The sequence below is a fragment of the Bactrocera dorsalis genome, chromosome 5 (genome assembly GCF_023373825.1).
Source record: "Bactrocera dorsalis isolate Fly_Bdor chromosome 5, ASM2337382v1, whole genome shotgun sequence".
Classification (NCBI taxonomy): Eukaryota; Metazoa; Arthropoda; class Insecta; order Diptera; family Tephritidae; genus Bactrocera; species Bactrocera dorsalis.
In genome coordinates, this window is record NC_064307.1 from 28,227,166 (window position 1) to 28,243,894 (window position 16,729).

At 34.0% G+C, this 16,729-nt stretch overlaps 5 protein-coding genes across 5 annotated transcripts; 1 reads left to right on the forward strand and 4 right to left on the reverse strand.

Annotated features, from left to right (window-relative positions):
- Positions 1-1,737: 1,737 nt before the first annotated feature.
- LOC105225054 (uncharacterized) lies at positions 1,738-3,245 on the forward strand. Its single transcript, XM_011203372.4, has one exon. The coding sequence runs from the start codon at positions 1,884-1,886 to the stop codon at positions 2,577-2,579; it is 696 nt and encodes a 231-aa protein (XP_011201674.1). The 5' UTR covers positions 1,738-1,883; the 3' UTR covers positions 2,580-3,245.
- A 1,041-nt stretch (positions 3,246-4,286) lies between these two features.
- LOC105225053 (adenosylhomocysteinase-like 1) lies at positions 4,287-10,780 on the reverse strand. The gene is made up of 2 exons (XM_011203371.4): positions 9,714-10,780; positions 4,287-6,563 (listed from the first exon to the last, which is right to left on the reverse strand). The coding sequence occupies exons 1-2, from the start codon at positions 10,197-10,199 to the stop codon at positions 5,520-5,522; spliced, it is 1,530 nt and encodes a 509-aa protein (XP_011201673.1). The 5' UTR covers positions 10,200-10,780; the 3' UTR covers positions 4,287-5,519.
- A 332-nt stretch (positions 10,781-11,112) lies between these two features.
- On the reverse strand, positions 11,113-13,613 carry LOC105225048 (zinc finger protein ZFP2). The gene is made up of 6 exons (XM_011203361.4): positions 13,067-13,613; positions 11,948-13,013; positions 11,796-11,879; positions 11,524-11,733; positions 11,317-11,460; positions 11,113-11,256 (listed from the first exon to the last, which is right to left on the reverse strand). The coding sequence occupies exons 1-6, from the start codon at positions 13,289-13,291 to the stop codon at positions 11,183-11,185; spliced, it is 1,803 nt and encodes a 600-aa protein (XP_011201663.2). The 5' UTR covers positions 13,292-13,613; the 3' UTR covers positions 11,113-11,182.
- Positions 13,614-13,709: 96 nt separating this feature from the next.
- On the reverse strand, positions 13,710-15,000 carry LOC105225049 (uncharacterized). Its single transcript, XM_011203363.4, has 2 exons — positions 14,635-15,000; positions 13,710-14,555 (listed from the first exon to the last, which is right to left on the reverse strand). The coding sequence occupies exons 1-2, from the start codon at positions 14,893-14,895 to the stop codon at positions 13,932-13,934; spliced, it is 885 nt and encodes a 294-aa protein (XP_011201665.2). The 5' UTR covers positions 14,896-15,000; the 3' UTR covers positions 13,710-13,931.
- A 266-nt stretch (positions 15,001-15,266) lies between these two features.
- LOC105225050 (small VCP/p97-interacting protein) lies at positions 15,267-16,321 on the reverse strand. The gene is made up of 3 exons (XM_011203365.4): positions 16,112-16,321; positions 15,861-16,031; positions 15,267-15,806 (listed from the first exon to the last, which is right to left on the reverse strand). The coding sequence occupies exons 1-3, from the start codon at positions 16,175-16,177 to the stop codon at positions 15,792-15,794; spliced, it is 252 nt and encodes an 83-aa protein (XP_011201667.1). The 5' UTR covers positions 16,178-16,321; the 3' UTR covers positions 15,267-15,791.
- Positions 16,322-16,729: the final 408 nt, after the last annotated feature.

The window sequence follows — 16,729 nt, forward strand, 5'->3', positions numbered from 1 at the left end:
AGCAATAGAACATCAAATAACTAAATTTTAAAGATATATGAGAACTTAAAATCGGTTGAATTTTAATCGATTAAAATAATATTACTCGGAACAATATTAATGCTTATCATGAGCAGTGACCGCAAATGTACCTACATATACATATACACATTTGCAACATTTTTGTGATAGCATTAATAAGAGTTAAATTTCTACATAGAAATGGAATAAGCAAGACCGGTTGCAGCAGAAATGCAGGAAAATGCAACATATGTAGGACATACAAACAATTTTCAAGTATGAATGAAGAATAACATGTTAAGAGGAATGAGAAAAAAATAATACAACCCAATGCTAATGGCATAAATAAAAGAAAAGGAACTTGAAATTTTGGGCGTTACACTACCGGCAAACAAAGGAATGTGTGCTCAGGATATGTGCCGGCACAAATCTCGACTTGCCACACTGAAAGTGTGCGACACACAAGCTGAAGTGGCAACATTTCAGCATAAGTATGTACGAGTATGTATGTTTGCAGTGTCAGACTGCGCGCACTGATAGGAATTCATAAAAATATATTTGAACTAAATTATCTAAAAGTTAAAAATAAATTGGCGATAGCAAGTCCCTCACTACAATACTGCATATACAGAAAACTGCATTGCATTTGTGCAATTGCTCACGCCAGCTGACTAATCTATTGTGGGGGTCTTTTAATAGCAGGGCAGCTGAGATTATACATATAGACAATAAGTTTATGTATGTATTTGGGTGTGTGTATGAAGAGTTTACAGCCACTTTTTCTGCAGAATAAATGGAGTTTGTTTTTTTGTGAAGTTTTTAAGAAATATTAAAACATTTTCCACATACCTTAAACAATAAACAGCTTCCACTGAAATATGAAGCAGTAAATAGGTCAGCAGATGCAATGGAAAAATTCGACGCCTTCACTAAATTCACAATTTAAAGCACACAGAATTTTTATAGAATCTAGGGCTATAGCCCAGTCAGAACCCGGTAGTTTTTACACCACTCTCACAGTTTGATAGCTTCTAACTCTATTACCACATAAAAATTAATCACTTGTTTATGTTTTGTTATTTGTTTAGACATTTTTTAAAAACAATTTTTAAGAGATTTTTATAAATTTAAGCACAGACGTCGCAAAAAACTTATTTTCATTGCCTATTTCGTTTTCAACATTCATTCCAATTTGCTTTATTGACACTTTGCTTTGCGCAGCTATTCGTAGCAAAGGTATTTTGACAAGTGTCGCTTTCAAAACAAAAAAACAGAAAATGCGCATAAAGAAGCAATAAATATTGTATTTTTACTTGATTGAGGAATTTCAGATTGCAATAGGATATAGAATAGGTAAGCAAGTTTTTCTAATATGTCTAAATGTAATTGTATTCATATACATATATGGGTTTCTTGAAATCCGCAAGGAAAACAAAGCATTCTTACAAAAACATTAAGCCTAATTAGGTTCTATATAATTTTTACTTTATTGTTTTTATTTGAAATGAATAATTTCAACTTTCTTACAGCTAAATAAATTATAAAAAATACGTATTTTTTTAATTGTACAACAAATCTGAAATTATCACATTCCGGATGGAATCCAATTCGTTGAATGATTTTACGTACGCTCAATATTAAGCAAGTTTTATATCGTGCTATTTTTTGTATCCCTCGACACATTGAATGAAAATCGATAAATTTTAATCGGTGCAAAAAGTTAAGACGCCGAATTTTTCTCGTTGCTTGTATCATTTCACGTTCTTTGCTTCACGTTTCGTCAAAAAAATTGTTGCTACAACTTTAAAGTAAATTATAAAGCATTAAAAAATAAAAAAATATATAATTTTAGTACATTAAAAGTAAAGTAAACATTGTGCAAAATGGCTGATATATCTACAGAAGATTTAAAAGCAGAAATTAATGCTATACTGAAGACGGCGGACCTTTCGGTCGTCTCGGTGAAGAAAGTGCGCGAGCAAGTGGAGAAGAAACTTAACTGTTCCCTATTGAGCCGTAAAAAGGAATTTGATAGCATTGTCATGGATTTCATAAATCAACAACAAGAAGAAAGTGAAGCATCAGCGGAAGAGGAAGAAGAAGACGATCCATCCTCAGAGGAAGAGCAGGTTGAAAAGAAAACAGCCAAAAAGCGCCCCCAACCAACTCAACGTAAGGCAACACCTAAACAAAAGAAGAAGCGAAAGTCCATAAATGGATCCGATTCCGGCTCTGAATCCGATGGTGGCTCTGACTCGGATTATGAAATGCCGAAAAAGAAGGGCCCAAAGAAGAAGGCTGGCGGTGGTGGTGCCGGCGGCGGTTCTGGACGCAAATCAACGGGATTTACTCGCCCATACAACCTTTCGCCAGAGTTGTCCGCTTTAATGGGTGCTGAATCATTACCACGTCATGTAGTGGTGAAGAAAGTATGGGCCATTATAAAAGAGCGTAATTTATACGACCCTAAAAATAAACAATTCGCTATTTGCGATGATGAACTAATGAAGGTGATGAAAGTCAAACGCTTCCGTACATTTGGCATGCTAAAACACTTGAAACCACATTTTCTGGATTAAATAGTATGCGATGAGATCGGTGGAAGCGAAGAGAAAGCAAGAGCAGATGAAATTCCTTGAGATCGCAACATAGGAATATTATATGATATATTTTATTTTCGTAAAAAAGCAAAAACAATTAACACGCTTCATACTCTAAAATAGTGGTATATACTATGCAAGATTATAAATTTTAAGAACTTTAATTTTTTTTATTTGCAATTCCCTTGATATTGATTTACAACATATACCGACTGCCTAAATGGGTCGAACGCATTTTTCACTAAGTTTTAAGTTAATGTTTGTACGTCTTGATTGTAAAGCATGCGTATCGCTAACGCAGTAATATAAAAAGTAGAATTGAAAATTTATTATAAAGTAAACAATAATAATAGTTATATAAAACATTTGTGCGCCAAAATGACTATGTTTAATACGAATTTGAAATCTGATACGGAATTATCAATACTTTTTTATATAATTTAGAAAATACAGTAAGTGCATGGAAACGTCCATGATGGATTCGTGTGTAGCGCAAAAGAGTTAGCATTGCTCTTAATGTATGTATGTACGTAACCATATTGAATATTTGAATACGTTTTACCATTTGCAATAGAATTAAAATTTGGATTTATTGACAACTGAATTTGAAATAAAGCAAGACGTTTACAATTTGAAAAGCAACAACGGCGAGGTTTTACTTATTATTTTGTTAATAACGTTTAAGAGCGCGGATCGTGATTATATAACTTAATTTGGGATATCTAAAACAGGCGTCCCCGCAGAAAAAATTTAATAGTTATCAAAAAGCAGTTCTACACAAAAGGACTTCAAACTTAATTATAATAGACTTATTTTTATAAGCGCGGCTGAAAAATGTCTATGCAACCGTTCTCACTAAAGAACGGGCCCGGATTTTTATACGTTCAAGGACAGTCAACTCGGCACAATTTTTGAGAAATGAATTCAGGAATGTTTTTTATCGCTACAACAGCAGCTAATCCAAGAAAAATAAATCGGAAGGAAGGCTTAATAGGTGAGTTCCCTAATACGAATATATGTTGGTAGATATTTATTAATATGACTTTGAATAATTCCAGCTGACGTTAGTGTTGAGAGAGCTAGTAAGGTGTCGGCCTTTGACCATTTATTTAACGGAGGCCATACTGACTTGGGAACGGTTTATATAAACACCATCATTTACAAGTTTTTGTCTTTAACAGCGTCAGTTTCGAAACCCACCGTACCGTGCCAGAATGTTTTGTGCATGAATTACAAGAAAAATAAAATTTACAAACCCGAAAACGGAACGGTGCACTGGTATCAAACTACTTATCAACACCAATCAAAAACAGACAGAGAAAATTTTCAGAATGAAAGAGATTATCTTCTTCGAAAACGTAAAAGTTGTTGCAACGTAATTAGGCCACTGCAAACTTTGATGTTGCAAGCACAAAATATTGCCGGGAATGTAAACAGGGCTATGAAGGCATGTCAGATCCCATTTCCAAATACTATCTAATCTACGTAGTCCAAAACCAAGGCAATTATTTGGACCACTATGGCATATAGCTGTCATTCAAACTGACAGTTACGATCTCCTTTCAGAGAACGTACATTTATAAATGTAAATATAAATATAAATTTATAAATGTACGTTCTCTGCTCCTTTTTTCAAAATGTCAAGAAATTGTAATACGTTATTTATTTATAGAAGAGCAATAAGAATTTGATTTAATTTTTTTTTATTAAACTCTGCTTTATTTTATTTATAAACATTATTTTGCTTTCCTCATAATACCTTATTTTTACACGCAAATAAACTTAGTTTCATTGACGCTATAAGACGTATTTAATACAACTGTATAGACAATAAATATAGTAATATAAGTACATTTTTTTTTAAACAAAAGTGGAATATATTCACTAAAAGCTGCAAGTTTTGGTTCAATTGTGCTAAATGCAAAAAATTTTAAATTTTTACTAGTGTACAAAGCAAGCGAAAAATGTGAAATGTTATTTAGCGACTAAAATGCGATCAAATATTTAATATATTAAAAAAAAACCATTGCTGGTCATAGCAAAAATTGATATTTATCAAGTAGAATGATCAAACATTGAACAAACTAAAAAGTTGACGTGATGTGCACATGCACAAAGAATGCCTCAAATGTAATTTACTTTTAAATATGTATGTATGTTGCAGATTAATATTTAAATTGAACACTGCAGAATTACTTTCGTTTCGATTTCGTGTTTTAGTACAACTTGATTTAATCATATTTACTATTCGTTAGTTATTTCAACTTTTTTTTTATTGGTTTGTCATGAAGCTCATTGTCATCAGCGGCGACGTGTTAATGCTATTTTAATATTGATTGATGTTTCATCATACATCATTCTATAGGCAAGTGTGTTTCGCCTCCTTGTGGAGGAAAAGTAACTAAATACTACTAGCTAAAGTTCAAGTATCAGCTTTTTTACATTGGGATTCATGAGGCATTTCCTACTAAGCCTTATAAACGGCGTGTATGCACATGAAACTGTGTGGGGTGTATGTGTGTGTGTGCAAACTAAATGTTTGCAATTCGAATTTTATACTTTGCTCTTAATTATTATTGTATACTCGTAATTATTGTTTTGCCGTGTTGTGATTTTTCCGCAATTTTGTGTTTTTTGTTAATAAGTGCTGCATTCATTTTTAAATTTAATTCAATCTTAACCATATACAGTATTTAAGCTCACAGCTTCAGCGTCAACTTTAACATTAGCTGAAATACTTTTTCAAATTAGAATACTTTCGTTGGCAGTTTACGCGCGCGCTCCAATACTTTTTACCGCTTTTACTTTTATTTTTAAGCTCAGCATACCGCTCTTGATATCAACATACATCGTAAAAGATCACATACTAGCCCGAAAATTGCACAGCGCTCTTTCCCCCATCCTTAGCTTCAACATGTTTTAGTATCTATAGTAATTGGGCTTGAATGGCCCGGCTTTGTTGAGACCCATATATTTCGCCTGCTCATCGGTTAATTCTGTTAGATGTGCATCGAAGGTGGGCAAGTGTAAGCTTGCCACATATTCGTCCATTTTCTTTGGCAGCAAATACACGTCGGACTTGTAGCGGCCAGGTGGCGCATTGAACAATTCGATAAGTGCGAGTGCCTGTGTGGCTGAAGTAATTGACACAGCGAACGACGGTATGCTGGAGCATGACAAATTGACGAGACGTCCCTCAGCTAATAGTATGATGTACTTGCCCTCCGGCCAGATAATATGATCGACTTGTGAGCGTACTTTCTCCCACGTCAAGTCCGGTGTACGCAAACCATTTACATCGATTTCGGTATTTGAGTGACCCATATTACATATAATGCAACCGCTCTTCATTTTATCCATGTGTTCGCGTACGACGACATTTTTATTGCCGGTCGCTGTGACCACAATGTCCACATTGCGTATCACCTCGTTCAGCTTCACCACACGGAAGCCATCCATGCTGGCTTGTAGTGCACAAATCGGATCTATCTCGGTTATATATACAATGCATCCTTGACCCTTTAATGCTTGTGCACAGCCTTTGCCAACATCACCATAACCGCAAACGACCACTTGCTTGCCGCCGAACATAACGTCCGTTGAGCGTTTCAAACTGTCGAGTATGGATTCTTTGCAGCTGTAGAGATTGTCGAATTTGGTCTTCGTTACCGAATCGTTGACATTCATTGCAGGCACCGTTAGTTTACCGGCTTTCGACAACTGATACAAGCGATGAACACCGGTGACGCTTTCCTCCACAATACCCTTCACGAGCTTGAACATGGTGGGGTATTTCTTCAGCATTAAATGTGTGGCATCGCCACCATCATCCAATATCATATTCGGCTGCCAGCTCTCCGCATTCACACAGCGATCGATGCACCACCAGAAATCTTCCTCCGTCTCGCCGCGCCATGCAAAGATGGGTATGTCGGCTTCGGCCAATGCAGCTGCTACTTCATTCTGCAAATATAAGTAGTTTGAAGGAATGAGAAGAGTAGACAATTAGCACTTGCTTTTAAAAATGGTTCATCTTGAATACCATAGAGTGGTCTAACAAAAATGTTGAATGATCTGTTATTGAACGCTAATAAAGTCAATTAACACTTCGGTATATTTCTATTGTACGAAAGTCGAGGTGCTAAAAGGGCGTCTTGGATAATTTAGAACATTATTGTACCCAGCATATTTGTTTGGATGTATAAATACTTTTATCTGATATTGCCGTTAATTAATTTATTATTATTGTTATTAGCGGTTTAACTCAAAATAGTCGGTTTCGCACCTAAAAATATAAATGGGATGGTAATGGGGCGGAAGAGGGAGTTTTGCTTCAACTATTTCCAAGAATTGTAGATTAAAAAATTGCTTAGAACAAATACTGAAGCCTTTTTCTTAAGAAACAAAATAAAATGGTAGTTAAAAATATTATTTATTGAAATATTCGCACTTTACGTGTAGTGTGTAGCTTTTTCGGGAGAAAAAATATGCGCAAAATATCAGTTCGTTATCTCAAAAATTGAAAGAGCCAAATTTAGCATGAAAATAAACTTCGAAAACCGTCGAAATGTTGGGACATCCTTAGCTTTTGAAAATAGTGAATTTGGCACGCTCACAATAACAATAAAAGTCAAACCACAAAAATATTATCTGGGAATGTCGTAGCTGAATTTTAATATTGTAGAAACTGCTTAAAATAAAGCTTAACTATGAAGAAAAGCGTATTGACCATATTCCAAAAGATAACGGTTGCGCTACTCTAGCCCGAGAATACTCATTAAGCATTCTTTCTTTACAAATGTAATTGTTTATAGCTTAAACGTGAGATTTCGATTTTTTGACAAAATTTTAGTTACTATTGAGGGTGAAAATAATTATTTAAAATGTGTAGAACAGTATTTGTGCATAATTAATGCATAATTTACAAGTAAGTCCTAAAAAAATGATCAACATAAAAACGCTCAATTACTGTCTTAATCTCTTATCTACAACTTTATCGCTGAATATTTAATTTTTATTTATTTACTGTTTGCGGAGCATTAGGCTCACAAGTGATGGATACAGTTCACCGCAAACAGCCGAATCTGACTAATATTTGCATTTGAAAATGTATATAATATACTTGTACATATATGTACATACATGTAAGTGTATACATTTGCACGTTCATACAGAAGATTTATGAAAACACAACAGTAAATATGTACATATGAATGTACGTATTAGGCGTGAACTAAGGTGTTATCTGCTATTTAGTTTCATTAGCGCACTTGACAGTCAAAATGGGGCAAACCGATACATCTGACAATATATTTTCAGATATGGAGATACTTATAACCAATTGGTTGGATTTTCAAACTTTTTTACAGTGGCAGATGTAGAGTAGTTAGAAGATATTTATATGTTATTATTTCTACATAAAAATATATATTTTGTTTTGAAATATTAATATTTTTTTAGTGATTATGAGCATATAGCACTGATACATATGTTTTTTATATTGGCATTTCAACTTATGCGTTTGGTAGGCCACTGGAATATATCGTATGTATGTACATATAACATTATTACGAGAGTCAATCAAAATGTGATCACTTCTTGTTTGGGTGCAATTGAATACGGAAACTAAACGACAATTTTTATACCCTGAACAGTTTATATTGAGTTTGCCACGAAGTTTGTGATAACCAGAAAGAAACGTCGGAGACTCCAAGCAATATAGGTTAGGTTAATGAAAAATAAAAATATGTATAAATGATCAGCGCGATGAGCTGAGTCGATTTTGACATGTGCGTCGATCTGCCTGTATGGATGAAAACTAGTCTCAGTTTTCGAGATCGATCTAGAACTTTTCACAAGTTCTTTTCTTACAAAGATGCTGCTCTTTTATCGGAACTCTCGTTATCGAACCACTATGAAAGCTTATTTTCTTTACATCCACGCGATCAAATTCAAATTCTTGCATAGAAACTATTCAAGCGTGAAGGGTATTCTAGATGCAAACTTGCTTCGCATAAGTACAGTCAACAGTGGCAAACAATATTTTATTACATATAGCCATATAGTTACTTGTATGTCCAGTTGGATATGCAATCATACTATATATTTGTTTGTACATCCAGCCCCTTCGAATTTTGAATGAAATTTAACTGACGTCATTTGCCTATGCATCTAAGCTTTTATATCGATGGAGTTTTTCGCTGCATATACAATTTCATTATATCACACCAATGCTTATGTGGCCAATTGTATGAAATTGAAACTGTCGCTGTGCACAAGCCAGCGATATTGTTTTCCTTACCGAACGTGAGTGTGTTGGAATTTACTCAATTATAAATCGTTTACAATCTTTTAAGTAAACAGTAATATCTTCTATTGTTGGCTGTTGTCATTGTGGGAAGGGCATTATGAAATGTATATGGTTCTTTTAGGTGCTGGAGAGGAGCGGCATGTTTCTTGGTAAGCAATTTTGGGCAAGTCACATGAGCTTAATTTTGATTTAAATTTCTAATACATTTATACATGTATGTGTAACTGTATATGTATGCTCAAATGTAGGTACATTAATTTATTTTCTAGCGACATTGTAAAAACCAAGTCAATTAATATTGCATGTCAGTACTATTAGTCTTTTCATGAGTTTCAACATGCATATGTACGAAAAGTGCTTTATCTATAATGCATATGTATACACACATATATAAATATCTTCTTGGCCTAATTTGTGATAAATAATGTAAACATAGTAATCATACTAACCGAAGGCTAGTAAATATGTGACCGTTAGTCATTTTATTTTCGTTGGAATTATTTAAATCGATTTAGATAAAACGGTATAGTATGTAAATTAAATGTTGCTAATTTAATAAGAGCGCAATTTTCGAGTACATTCAATTTTTTATAGCTGTGTCAAGCGATCTTAATAGCGGTGATATTTCACAATGCAAATATTTTATTATAACAAATTTACATTTATAACAATTATGTATATGAACATACTATAGACATAAGCATGAAACATTTTATAATATAAGTCAATTTACACGAATCAACCCCTTTAGTAAGATAACAGCTGTTAGCTACTATACGCTTTAATTCATATACTATACTCACCTGCGTCGAGTATATATTGCATGCTGCCCAACGCACCGATGCTCCCAACTCCACTAGAGTCTCAATGAGCACCGCAGTTTGCGCATTGATGTGCGTACAACCGACGATTTTCGCATCTTTTAGCGGTTTATCGTCGGCAGCGCGTTTCCGGAGTGCCATTATACCCGGCATCTCTTGTTCGGCTATTTCGATTTCACGCCGGCCAAACGCATGCTGACCGGCAATATTACGCACGCAAAAGTCCGAATTACCTTTGGTATTCTTTTGAACTTTTTCGCGTGGTGGTACATCGTCACCGTCGTCTGAACTACTGCCAGTATAAGAGGCTGAGCTAAACGAATCCGTGGATGAAGCCGATAGGGAGCGACTTCGATAACGACTGGTCTTTTTAAGTGCACTAGACTTATTGGGAACAGTTGTTGTCACCTCTTGTTTATCACCACTAGATCCTGGATCGGGCACAGGAGTGTCGGGCAGGTTGTTCATTTCGTGCTGAGACGTGTTTGAAATTTATTTTAGGTTGTTTTTGTGTTATTGTGGATAAATACCACAAAATTAAAAATATGGAAAGTTACGTTGTTCGCGTTGGGGTAATTGGATGGAGTGGCTTGGTGTGTAATTCCTCTGTTTGAATTTCCAAAATTGCTATATTGCAAATATTCGTATATTATTTGACGTTCACGTAATGCTCACGTGATGCAATTGTTTTAGAAAATAGTTTTTTTATGGGTTTTGTCTCTTTTCTTATTGGATGCACTTTACTCCCCTCACAACGGTAATATTTTCCTTTAGTTTTCTGGTTTGTAATACGTAAGCCACTTTGTTGGTTCAATGCGTTTGGCCGACAGTTCACAGCAAGTGCTTGAAATATTGTAGAAAAACTATAGGGAACTTTGCAAAAACACCAAAAGGAAAAACAACACAATGGGCACAACCACGAATTACGGGTGTTTGTATTGTGAAGTTAATCAAATCAATTCGAACAAGTCGCTTGTAAAATAAAAACTAAATTAAATGTTGCTTCCAGAAGTCCTCTATAGAATCGCTGTATCGAACATCGAATGATAGAAGAAAGAATAAAAGGAGTTAGTGATGCCAGATCTTTTTAAAATTATAATTAATAAAATGATAATGCTGACAACTTAGTGTATATTTCTATGCTACGACGTCGTTAATAAAAGCTTAAGTTTACTGATTAATAATTCTATATAGTCTGAGTAAATAACATTTGTTAAGTAGTGGTTAAGTTTCCATCACAAGAGTCGGCATACAAATATTTTTTGTCAAATACTGTAAGGAAGTGGTAGATGTAAACCCTTGGATATAAATATTATACGTGTAGGTATTCTAATTTCGTTATAAATTATTATATATATTTAAATGACTAAATATATATGTTAGTGGTAAAGTCAGTTTTATTTGTAGATCAAGTTGAATAATACAGATATTATAAGTGGTTATCAATAGGTTTATGTAGTGAATAGGGATAATATATCTTTGTCAATGTTGCCTTCAGTCCGGTGTGGTAATACACGATCTAGATCTATAAAATAAATTGTTTGTATATTATTCCCGCAATTTTATTTTATTTGGACAAACATACTAAAGTGCGAATGGTAGAGATGCCCGCTCTCTGAGTCGCCCTCTTCTTCAACCATATTTCCATGATACTGACGCTCATGCAGCAAGAGTAACTGTTGTTTTTGAAACGATTTATCACAAAATTTGCAGTAGAACATTTTATGGGCTGCAAATAAATTGTTAAAAATATAATTTTTACCATAAAAACAAATATATATGAGCTACATACATATTCCATGTGCGTTTATATGTGTTTGATTTTCCAATCCAAATGAATTTTTTGATTCTGTAGAATATGTTTTATGATTCAATTTGTGCCATTCAAAATGCGATTCTTTCGTGAAGCTTTGTCCACACAAATCGCAGTTGAAAATCGGTTTCTTATTATGATTGCTGTGACCGCGCAAATGTAAACGCAAACTTGACCGTTGGGTAAATCCTGTACGAATAAATCAAGTACCCATTTAATATAGCTCAATTTGTGCTTACAAAACTACAAACCTTTTTGACATATTGAGCATTTAAAAGGAGTAGGATCCTTGTGAGTTAACATGTGCTCCCTGCAAGCTGTTTGCTGGCGGTAACCTATAATTATAATTTAAATGCACACGTTTAGATAATTGCTATAGCATTAACTTATTAACACAGCTTACGTTTTCCGCAGACATCACAACAGAAGGGCTGCTCCTTTGTGTGTGTACGCTCATGGTTAATTTGATGAATTTTCTGATGGAATGACTTGTCGCAGAATTGGCACTGAAAACGTTTTTCACCGTGTTGGCGCACATGATACTGAAATCGCATTTGTGTATAATTTTCAAACTTTTCATTGCAAATGTGGCATGTATAAGTGGAAGTAAGATGAAAGTTTTTATTGTGACGTTGTAAATGTAGTTGACTGCGAAAACGTTTGCTACATTGTTCACACTTAATGGAGTCCAAACGACTGTGTTTGTGTTTATGCTGGGACAATAGAAAATTTGATTTAAATCCTTTAGAGCAAATATTGCAAAGGTATGGTTTTTCTTGTGGATGCATCCGCGAGCGATGTTCTTTTAACAATCCACGTTTAGGAAAAATAGCCATGCAAATCTTGCATTGCAAAGACTGTCTAGATGCATAATTTGAGTCATATGACATTGCATCTGTTTCTGTATCGGTAACGGTCCCCTCCTCGGAGTCTTCATCTTCACTGCTACTGATAAAATTTAATGGATGCAAGATATCTTCTGAAGGTGCACTTTGCAGAGTACTATTCAATTTCATCTCTGGATCTGATTCAGCTTTTAAATATTCCATTGTCTCCATGTCTATTGGTTCTGTATTCATTTCATCAAAAAGTGGTGGGGGTGTACCCATAGAACTTTCCGCATATACAACTTCCTTATTGTAACGAGGACTTAGTTGGGTTTTTGGGCTTAATTGAGGAGAATTAAGTGTTAAAGCAGCGCGTTCAGGTGTTTCCGGTGACTCCTCTACTAAATCTTCTGGATTAAACAAGCCTGGACCTGGAGAAATACGTGATTCACTTTTTACAGATTCACCACGAGGAGACAAACGTCCCAAGCTACCAGACTCAAGCAGCGTGTCCACATGATTAATGTAAGATTGTAATAATGTCTGCGTGTCAATGCATAAATTGTGAAAATGTTTTACTCCGTTTAAACGTTCTAAACAGTCGTGACAAATCTGCTGCGGCAATCCATCGTTTGGCTTAATCTGTGAGAAAAAATAGTAAAATTTCGTTTTCTTTCTTATAAAAAGTAACTTACATTCAGTTTCCAAAGCAACAATTCGTCATACACATCTTTGATTTCGTCACTTACATGGATCTCGGAAGCTTCGTTGATAAAAACAGACTGAGATTCTTCTACAGCAGCAAATATACGTTTAAATTGTAATTGCCCTTCGCCATTATCAATTCTGCTACAAGTTCTACAAATACTTTCTAAAAATGTTTTGAGATCGTTGCAAATATCCGAGAATGTCAAAGACATTTTGCAGACGAGAAATGTGTAAAAGATTTTCAGCAAATCTCTTCGTAAATGAAAATCGTCCAAAAGATTATACTAAAATATGTATAGTAGTGATGTGGCTATTTTGCTTTTTATGAGTAACCGGTACTGGTTCTACTAATGTGAGGATATTTCAATGTTAATTATTCCACTCAATAAAATATAGAGAAAAATGCATTTAATGCAACTTATTGTTATTGTTGTATGCAAGTTAGTAGACACATTTAATATTTAATTACGAAAAACAAGTGATAAGCACTTCCTAAAATTAATATTCGGGTTTATGGAAAAAACCCAACGAATACGCTCAGCTGTAAGAACATCTGTTTTTTGTTGTCTTTTCATTCCGCACATTCCCACTTATCGGTAGAGAGTTGCCCATTCGTTCCATTTATAATAATTATAATTTTTTATACAATTTTATTAATTTAACTTTTAACATTTAATAACAATATTTGTTTTCGAATATATATATATATACATATATGATAGGTACGAATCAACTATAAACTTTTATAAATTTTTGAAACCCAATAAGGCGTGTAAATTTCAATAAAAATATTCGATTCTTAATTTAAGGTATTCCACAAATGGAATATTGCACCACTATTAATTTAAGGCTTTACATTCCCTCTTTATATCCACAGATCTCGACATCATTCGCATCAGTAATTAGATGAGCTTCCTGCAGTAAGCCCGCTTCGTACATTTTTGTACCATTTGGCGGCTTTGTCGAAAAATTTGGCCCTTGCTTGGCATTCTGCTTCATGAAATCTACAACCAAATGATCATCTACCACAGACATTTCCAAGCTTTTTCCCCATGCAAGAAGAGCAAGTGGTCGTTCCGGACTCAGGGATTGGGAAGGTGTTATGATGTGACGATACATACAGGCGCGTAGTGTGTTTTGCAACAATTTCACTTGACCACTGTAAGCGCATGGATGGTAAAGCATTACAATGGCTCCTTGAGATAAAGCTGTAAGATATCTTTGGGGAGGCATAAATATATATGAACCATATTTCGGGAATATTGGACGGTAGGCACCATAAGTAGGCAACATCGAATCATATGTAATTGTTTCATTAAGGCACTTCACTGGCGGTACGTAAGCTGGTGGGATAAAGTACTCCATTCGCAATGCTTCACGCTTCATATTAGGTGTATATAATGTGCGATTCGCTAAACATAGGTGTTCAAAAGATTGTCTAATATCACTTGGGTCAAAATCGATTCCAATATATTGCTGCGAATACAACATAAGAATTATATATTATAAAAAATAATAAGAATATAAAAAAAAATGTAATGTGTTAATACTATACCTTGCCATCATCACAAATTTCGGTGGCCGTAAGTGGTTTGTTATCGTGCACATTTAAGATTTGCCTGTTTGTATAAGGTGGATATGGAAACCATTTTCCCTTCCAATCATCCTTGGGATGTGGTGGCCCAGGAAACCACTTACCTGTCCACGCTTCGACCGGAGCACTTTTCGTTGTCTTACGTTTTACAATAAGGCGTTTTCCGTATATTTCAACACTTATTAGTAACAAAAAATAGAATATTATATTTTGTTTAATCATAATTCCATTGGTGGCGTAAATTAAGAGAATTGAATGTGAAAACGAGAATTAAAAACACTGACGACGTTTAAGAATATGAGTCACAAAGAATGTGATGATGACACTTAATAGTTTGACAATTGCTATTCTCGGCTTAAACAGAGAATTTATTTGTTTCATTTACACACACATTCTGCTATGTAAGATATTTGCCCCTAATAATATATGCAATATACATATGTATGTATATAAAACGAAATGTTTCGTTAATTGAAACAGTACCAACTAATATTAATAAAGATATTTATATATTAAGGTGTTCATTGCTTCTTTATATCTTGGTTGTGATCAGTTGAGTTCTTAATCCCATTTGAAATAAATAAAATAGGTAGTACATTTATAGCTCTAATTTTATTAACAACAAATTGTTTACAAAGATAGAAAATTACAAAATGCAATACGGGCAAATGTTTATTAAATACATAATGTGCTTCCATTAGTTTTTGGTATTGTTTCTTTTTTTTTTTAATTTGTACATACATATAATATAATAAAAAAATATTTTTGTGTGATATAACAAATTGAATTGTTTTACACATGAACCGAAAAGAGGGATCAAATTTTATTATCAGCACATTATGTGTATATTCATATATATTAACAATATCACTTTAGAACGCATACGAAAAATTAACAAAAAAATTTACCAACAAGAGTTTTAACAATTATTAAAATTTTTAGAAAAGCGTTCTATAGCATTGTAAGTTCCCCCTTAGTATAATATTTTGTATAACAATGTGTAAATCTGTCTTAAATTTTAAACACTTTTGATACGCACATAAGTTTACGTATTTGAATACTTAGAATTATACGCTCTTAAAGCTGTTAGTTCCTGAAACTCCCTTAAGTATTTTTACTTAGTTTGCTTGCCACTGTAAAAAGAAAATCATTCACATGCTATATTTGTTGTAAGTCAATTACAATACCTTTAATGCTGGGGCACCGCCACCTGTTCGCGCAGCCTCTTCTTCTCTTCTAGCTAAATCTTCTGCACGTTGCTGTTGTCTTCGAACACTGTCCGGGTTTTTAATGCCTCTATGTTCATTTTCTTCACGTCGGCGTTCTGCTGCTTCAAGTTGTTGGCGACGTCGAGTTTCCTTTGGAACGCAATTAACAATCGTTTAATATATTTTATGTGCTGAAAAACGTTTTAGACTTAATAATTTAATTAGCTTACCGGTGATGGCATCAGGTTAGATGATTCACCATTGCCTCCAAAACATGACGAGCACAACGAACCCATTTTATTAAAGTTTTTTTTTTACCGAATTACACGTCTTATTGGGGTGTAAAATATTTATATTTTGCTACAAAGGGTTTCTTTTGTGTTACGATTCGTCAATATCAGCTGTTTTTTGGGTGGGTGGGTGTTAATTCATTAAACAGAAAACAACTGGGTTAAGGTATGTTTAGTCGATGACAGAATCGATTAACCCACAATTGAAAAAATACTTCCTTGAATTTAAATTTGTTTTAATTTATGTCACTACAAACAATTGTCACACCATCATAAACTATTGAAGAATTGAGTCGTATTTATCTCCGTCGATTGGAAATCCAAGAAAATATTCCTGCGATCCAACTGTTATCTCTCCTTCTGACTCCATTGATCTCTAAAACAACAAAAAAGACATAATTAAAATATTAAAAGACCTGCGTTAATATTAAAATTATATTTATATTTAAATTATACTAACGCATTATTTAATTCACCATTTTCATTAAATTGTGCACATTAAATATTTTACTTTAAAATTTTACTGTTAGTATACATTTTAGGTTAATAACAGTGCGC